Source organism: Argopecten irradians, chromosome 10, assembly GCF_041381155.1.
Source record: "Argopecten irradians isolate NY chromosome 10, Ai_NY, whole genome shotgun sequence".
NCBI lineage: Eukaryota > Metazoa > Mollusca > Bivalvia > Pectinida > Pectinidae > Argopecten > Argopecten irradians.
Window position 1 is genome coordinate 8,504,834 of NC_091143.1, and position 8,001 is coordinate 8,512,834.

Sequence of the window (8,001 nt, forward strand, 5' to 3'; positions counted from 1 at the left end):
TAACTGTGCGCTGGGAAACATGTGAATAAGTGCAAGAGCAAAAAGACTTAATATCCTGAGTTGACTGACGAGTGTGGAAGAATGGACTGGCAGACATAGAACTTGCCTGTGAGGGCAGGCTGTAGTCAGTTTGTACTGAAGGATGTTCGGAATCCATGTCATTACAGGGACAGTGGGGAAGACTGAGTGTTTGGGGAGACAGAGAGAGAAAACCGAACATCGGAAAGTAGGGCTCCCAACATCCTACCCATCTAAAGAGTAACGAATAATTAAAGGATTAAATCCCTGTAATACATTTGTTCTATTCAGGTACAGTATCCTTAGTGTATGCCATTTACTGTAATTTCTCCTGTTACCGGTTATTTACAGTGAACTGCGTTCAAGCGTCCGGATTAGACTCCTCCCTCAAATGTTGTAACATTCTGTTACGACAGCCAATGAAATCTCTGGGAAGTTACCTCGATTGGTTAGACTCCATGTGGTGTAGCGCAAACAATGTTGACTTCAAAGAAATCTACTGATTTGACTTGGTCACACCTTTGTACCAAAGATTTGTTAGCATACACTTGGAGATAAAAGGTTTCAAACATGTTTTTTTTTTAATTCAATAGTACCATATAACCATCGAAAGACAACAACACTATATCTTGATAGCTTCGTAAAACGTTCCCTGGAACATACACGGTTGTAGCTGTATATATAAGCTCAAAAATATATTTGTTTAGGGTTACATTGGCAAAAAAAAATAATAAAAAAAAAAATAGGGTCGGTAGGTAGCGATTTTTTAATTTTTTTTTTATATATATTTATATATTTTTTGTCAAGTTCAGATGCAATAGCGAGCTGTTTACTAAACAGATATATGGCTCCTATTTATCAATAAAATGATTAAACATTAGTGTCTTTTACTCTTCACTCTTTATTTAACAATGAATAATTGGAGATTTGACTAATGAAGAAGGTATTAACAGATTAGATTGGCCTAGAGTAAAACTATTAATTGGAGTATCCCTTTAGGTACAGAAAAAAAATCAGGGTCGGGGGTAAAAAATTAGGGTCGGTTGGGTAACCCTAAACAGACATTGTTTGGCCTAATGTAGATGTTTCATCCGGAAGCAGACATCCCACGTCTAATTGTTAGTTGTTTGAATCGTAATGTTTAAAAGTATGCTTATAAATATGTAGATTTCTATTCAAACCTATGATAAGTTGTGTCTAAAAACCCTCTATTGTAGTTCAAGAAAGCATAATTTGACGTTTGGAATATACATGTACATGTATAAAGTAACGACTCTCTAGCTCATGTGATTTCAAATAAAATAGTATTATTAAGTTAAGATACCAAATACCAAATTTCCACTCACTTTAACCTGTGACTATGGCTATGTACCTGTAGGTCATGACTATATACATACACGTAATGCTGTTTTTATTTTACGATTTTGTATGCCAAATTGTTGCGGTATTAATGATTGAAATTACGAAAGTTTTTGAATGTGTAACAGCTATAACAGGTAAACTCCGCCCTCAGTTAGATTATCGCTGTTACTAAACTCCGCCCACAGTTTGACTGACGCTATTCCCGAGCCGATAAACGCGCGTACGACTGGTTGAAACTATTCACGTGATTTGTGGTTTGAACGATCCGAAAGGCAATTCCGGACGCTTGAACGCATTTCACTGTAAAATACATTATATGCCTAAAGGCCTCCGGAGTATCCAAGTGGCATGTTTACAACTGCATGATATTATTGTGTTGTGTGATATGTACAAATATCGACCTATTCTCAGGTGGATACGGTGACGTATCATCTCGAGGAAGTGATATCACCCGAGGTCAATCAGTGTTTTTCGGACTAGATTGTCATCTTAAAAGTTCTAGGTTATATGCAATGTTACATAAAGCTCAATTAATATTTACTTCAGTTACTGTGTTCACACAATATTATTGCAAGGAGCAATAACTCTGCAAGTTACGATGGATATAAGACCGATTTTCGAAATAATTGCTTTCGGGCTTTTTCTTCTTCTTTAATCAATCTGCTATAATGTTGCATTATTTTTGGTGAATATTTTCTAAGTTATCGTGTTCACAAGGTCCAGTTATAATTATTATTGCAAAGGGCAATAACTCAGTAACGGACAAAGCAAGCTGATTTTCTAACTCCTCCGAGATCTTTCAAATGTTAAGTCTAACAAGAGATCCAAATATTATCTATGTCTGACAATTGCAATAAGGATAGTTTCTCTGCTTTTCAACCTTCAATTATCAAAACCTAAGATAGTGGCCAGTTGGCCACCTTCTTACTAATTGGTCTCAAAATAAAATATGAACAAGTGCCTTAGGAGATCCTACATATGAAATTTCAAAGATCTCTTTTGTACATTATGAGAAATAGTGAGAACAAACTTCAACTACCTTAACCTAAAATGGTGGCTAGTGGACCATCTTGTTGACCGATCAGTCCAGGAATGCTATATACACAACTAGGGCCCTATGGGAACCTTTGGAGAAATAGTGGTAACAAACTTCAACTACCAAAATCCTAGATGATATGTTAATAATCATATCGACATTTTCGAAGAATTTCTGTACTCCAATATGCATCTTGCCTGTCAATGCAATCAACATTGCTTGCTAACGTATCTTCTCTATTCGTTTGATATCATTCATGATCAAGAATTATATAGATCTATGTACAGTAGTAATGATAAACATGTAAAGCAAAAATATTTGCCTGGCAATAATTTGATTGTTTCTAAATATTAATTATTTTCTTAACATACAGGTCATTTCATCTGACAAGCAAAATAAGTTGTATGCATTGACAAGATAAGATGCAATTTTATATGAATTTAATGTCATTACTTGTTAAAACATGCCATCAAAATAGTTTGTATGTTTTGTGCATATGCTTCAGTTGAATTAAATAGATAACAAACTGTGTTATGTTTTTCCCCTGTTGACTTTATTAACTTAATTACATCCTTGGTCCACCAGCACCCCCTGGTCGGAATCCTCCCTGGGCTGTGATGGGCTGGGTAACCTGCAGGCCGGGGATGTTGCCAAAGTCCTGTAATAGTGATAATATAAAATATGTTATACACACAGCATAAACATATGCTAAATGTAATAAAAAGTCACAATTTAGCTGTCATTTCATTTAAGTTTTTTTTCATTGAAAAAGTGTTAAATTTTAATACATTATCATCGAACCAGATCTCACTTGGACGCAAAAATTCAGACAATAGAACAGTTTCTTGTATTATTTAAGGATCTTGAAATACTTTCTTTGTATGTAAGGCACCACACAATGAAAAATATATAGTCACCCCTTCTCATGTTTATTATCAGAAGTTGCATTATTCTTAAACTTTTAATCATATAGGTTTATCAGTTCAAAAGATATTTCGTGTAAACTCGCTCACCCAGGCATCCAGTAGACCACTGGGAGTAAGTTTTGACTCCCAAAAATCAGGTTTGACTCTCGAGTTTGAAGCACATGTCTATGTGTGATATGTTTCAACTCTTCAGATTTGTGATTCAACATCTGAATCTGCTTAAAGTAAAGGGTCAACTGGATGCCCTGCTCACTTTAATTCAATATGGCAGCTGCCGACTAACTAAATCACTTACCAGAGACTTCAACATGTCCTTTGTATCGGGATCAACTTCAATAACGTCATGTTGTTCCAAAAGAGAAACCTGCAAACAAATAAAAGATTGTTAGAAGTCTTATTTGTCAAATTCTGTTTCAGTACTTAACACTATTAGGCATTATTGTAATTCTAAGGCTAATTAATAACAAAGAATGAAACACATTCCTGATCTAGATTGATATAGTTAAACAAGGATCGAGCAATACCATAGTTTAGTATTTAAGTTGAGTTTTAATCAAAGGACTATATGAAGGGAGATAACCCACAAAGAAAAATTACTGAATTCTCAAGAGACATCAAACACCTGAGAACTTTACATTGGCTATTTAAATCAATCATGCAACAAAATGTTTTCCAGAGATATCAATTTTCTGACTTTCCATAAATGAACTGTACTTCTAATATATGGCTTTACTTTATCACATTATCCGCCCAATATCCAAAACTGTTTTAAACATATGTCACTAGCGAAATATCAAAGTGCCAAGGCCACTCATAGATGCTGTGACTGAAGGACTCAAAAAGGAATAAAAGAATTGGTTTATCATTTATATTAAATTTAGTTAACATGTTGTAGAACATTGTATTTATATAATGTACAATGTTGAATTTTTGAGTTAAACAAAGTTGATTCAACCACCACAAGTTAAATAGGTTTTTTTTTTCCTGAAATGACTGAAATCTATTTTATATATTAAAATTTCTTATTTCTGAAATAAGTAGATTTATTAAACCAATAAATCTGGTAAAAATCTGAGTGCCATTTTCGTTTAATACATGTAAGTAATCTATATACTAGTACACATACTAATTACTGAAATTATCAATTTCATCAATGTCTCTTTAAAAGAAAAGAAAATGAGTTAATTAATATCCATTTAATAACAACAGAAATATATTGCGATTTCCTTGTTAGAAAGACTAACATGGCTGCTTGCATGTGTACCACTTTGCTTTGCCGACTTTTGACTTATAAATCATGGCCAGATACTTTTGTCAAATAAAAAGTCATAATTTGGTTACCTTTTACAACAATCCTTTCATGTTATGGAACATTGTTGCAAATATGTTGTGTATCTTTGTTTAAACACGGCTTGAACAAATAGAACAGCAAGTGTTTATGCAGTGCACTTTCACTACGATAATATAGTATTGAGGTTTAAAGGGAGGCAACTCGAGCTTTCACATCTCTAGATGGAAGAGAGCGTAGTAATTTCAATTGACACCACATGTATAATTTCTATATGTATTTGTTTGAATTGATCTTAGTTAAATAATTAAAAGGTAGCTATAAATAATTAATTCCTGCAATGAAAGGCCTAATAGCAATGACGTTTAAAGTGAGGCAACTCGAGATTTCACATCTCTCTAGATGGAAGAGAGCGTGTAGTAATTTAAAGATATAGTTCGCAACGTCAACCAAACAAAAGACTTTTGCAAACACATTTAAATCTTATTTTTTGTATAAATCATTAAAACAAACATAATTTATCATCATTTATAGCATCAATTTTGTACCATTCACCTAGATAGATAAACTAAGAAAATCTACTGCGGAGGAATAAATTAAGAAGGCGTTGTGTGTGATTTTCGGGAATACACAAGATCTGAACCAAGATCAAAACGAAATAGTTCTAAGTAAACATTGGAAAACATCACTGATTGCGTAATTGTACACATCGATTATCGTTGTGACAATTATTATATGTGTGTGTGTTTTATTATTTTATACCTTCAATTAGGGTGTGAAAGTAACAAAACAGCATTTAATTTTCATCGCGGATTATTATTGTTGTTTTGATGTGCTCAGGCTTGCTTAGCGTACCTATGATTGCTGTTTCACAGCATCAATAACCAGTCTTCAAAGGATTTTTGAGGCACATGTACAATTCGGATTGAAATTCTGAGAAATGTAGGATGGTATAGTTATGTGTCTGTGATATACAGAATCTTAGAAAAATTTGTATTCATATCAACACACATCGAACTCAAGTTTTAGTTTGTTCTCAACAAGGTTCACAAAAATAAGACTTCTGAGATTTGTTTCAGATAATCTTATATGAAATGAACACTTATATATATATACATATAAAGTGTACCTCTGGGACGTAGTTATCCCTCCTTTCTCTCTCTTCTTCCTGTAGCTTGATGGAGATACCTCGGACTGGCCCAGCCTGGATACGCTTCATCAAATGGGTGACAAACCTGTCACAGCAAACAGACAAATACACAGCAATTGACAACTACAACTACAAAATCAGAGATATGGCAATTGACAACTACAATTACAAAATCAGAAATACATGTATGGCAGTTCAAAAATTGCAAATGGCTTTTCCAGTAAAACATCTTCCCGACCCCTGCAGGACTACAGCTTTTTAAAGCAATTTAATTTTTCTAATTGAATATATATATATATATATGAGTTGTTGATTTTTGGAAATGAAAAAGTTCTGTGACGAAAGTTTGGTCATGTCACTCTGTGGCAATCCAGATTTAGTTGATTAGGCCTAAAAAAAAATATGTATGTTTCAGGTACCCCTACCTACCCTAGTTTTAACTTCCGACCCTAGCTATTTTATCACACTTTTTCAAAACAAAAATGTTGTGTGTGAAGTTGTCAACTTAGATTTTTACGCATGCTTTAAGTTTATCCAGATAAAGTTCAATTTCGAATACGTAATGAGAAATAAAAGACTTCTAGCTAGCCTAAAGCCTGAATGATAAATTACATAGTAATAAAGCCACTCAACATCTCCCCCACCCCTCCTAAAAAAATCCCGACCGACCTACCCTATATTTTTCAGTCATGTAACATGAAACATGCATATAATTTTTTTTGGCCTTAGTCGTATGTGTGAAGGTCATGTAAAAAGAGAGGGTTAGCAAACTGAATTTAAACGATGTTACACAAGATGATACAGAGACGGAATTCAGAGATTATTTGGAAATGAAATAGTTTTTTTCGGTTTATAAATCTATTCTTACTTCTTGGTAGGCTTATATAATATAAGGTAGGTCCTCTGTCATATCGTAGGTATTATTTTTAGTTGATACCAAAACATGGCGGACATTTTCAGTAGTCAGAAGTGAGACAATATGGTTGCCTTCAATTCAAGTGATAAATCGATTAGAAATCGATGACACAGGTGCCTGAATAATCAATTTCAAAATTTACTAATTGTTTTAGCTCTATACATAATTGGTTTTAGAATTGATGATATCGCATATAAAGAGGGTTTATTGAATTCAAATCTATTTTACTGGCTGATGATTAACCCTTTAAGTTATATGTGCCGTATTTTTCATACTCACGAATCAAAATGAGCTTTTAATATGTTATTAAGCACCAAAAATTACCAACTTTTTGAAAATTACAGTGCTTTCAATGCACAGGTTTTAATTTTGCAAGTACAAATAAGAGCTGAATATGATTTTTGGCAGTACTGAGTACATACGGTGAGACCATGAGCCCAAAATGTGGTGTACAATTTCATTACACATTTTTACAATGTTTTTAGTAATTGTGTTAAGTGACTTCTGCAGGTACGTTTTCATTTAAACATATTTAAGGCATAAAAACAACAATTTTACAGTACAAAATTTCTATGTTATAACTAACGTTTATAAGTCATCTGAAGCCATTTGAATGATTTTTACAGCTTTATTCATCAAACCTTATGGTTTTTAATAAATTAATGATGAAAAAATAGCATGTCAAAATCATCGCCCAGTTACGACACATACAACTTTAATCCAATCCATCAATAGACCATTAGTAAATAAGATAGTTGCTTTTAAATTGTACAATTTCTTAAATTACAAAACAAATTTAACTTAACTTATTTCAGTCTCAAAAACTTGTTTCAAATGAGTGGCATATCAATTTCTTTTTTATTCCTACAAATTTTAGATTTATCTATGCATATACAAACTTACCCTGCTACTTTGTTCCTAAGCTTCTTGCTAGGCAAAATAGCGATTTCTTCACATACTCTCTTGTTAGTGTGGAAGTCGAGGGTCAACTTGGTGTAGTATTTCTCAATAATGACTCTGGCGGCCTTCTTGACGGTCTTTGTCCTGACGCGAGCCTGTAAGAAAAGAAGGAATGTTATATCACAGTAATCAATCATTTACATTCATTTGGACACAAGATATTAGAAAATGCAACTGAACTTTTTCTCCCGTCAAAAACTGAGACAGAATTTATAATTTAATGATAAGATCTAAACCCGATACCAATTAACAAGTGGTGATCGTACATGTAAATGTAGGTATATGCAACCATCACTGAATGATACCACGTACACGTGATAAAAGGTCATCCGAACATGACCCCCT

The 8,001-nt window shown here is 33.4% G+C and overlaps 1 protein-coding gene across 1 annotated transcript; it reads right to left on the minus strand.

The window, feature by feature from the left end:
• Window positions 1-2,947: 2,947 nt before the first annotated feature.
• LOC138333041 (small ribosomal subunit protein eS17-like) lies at window positions 2,948-7,808 on the minus strand. Its single transcript, XM_069281147.1, has 4 exons — window positions 7,600-7,808; window positions 5,760-5,865; window positions 3,638-3,706; window positions 2,948-3,074 (listed from the first exon to the last, which is right to left on the minus strand). The coding sequence occupies exons 1-4, from the start codon at window positions 7,791-7,793 to the stop codon at window positions 2,982-2,984; spliced, it is 462 nt and encodes a 153-aa protein (XP_069137248.1). The 5' UTR covers window positions 7,794-7,808; the 3' UTR covers window positions 2,948-2,981.
• Between the last annotated feature and the right edge of the window lie 193 nt (window positions 7,809-8,001).

Bases quoted from the DNA above. Each gene is read 5' to 3' on its own strand.
- LOC138333041 (XM_069281147.1), bottom strand. From the start codon at position 7,793: ATGATTGATTACTGTGATATAACATTCCTTCTTTTCTTACAGGCTCGC. The intron at 5,866-7,599 runs GTAAGTTTGTAT...TTGCTGTGACAG, and splicing joins CTTAGGAACAAAGTAGCAGG to GTTTGTCACCCATTTGATGA. The intron at 3,075-3,637 runs GTAAGTGATTTA...TCACTATTACAG, and splicing joins AGGACATGTTGAAGTCTCTG to GACTTTGGCAACATCCCCGG.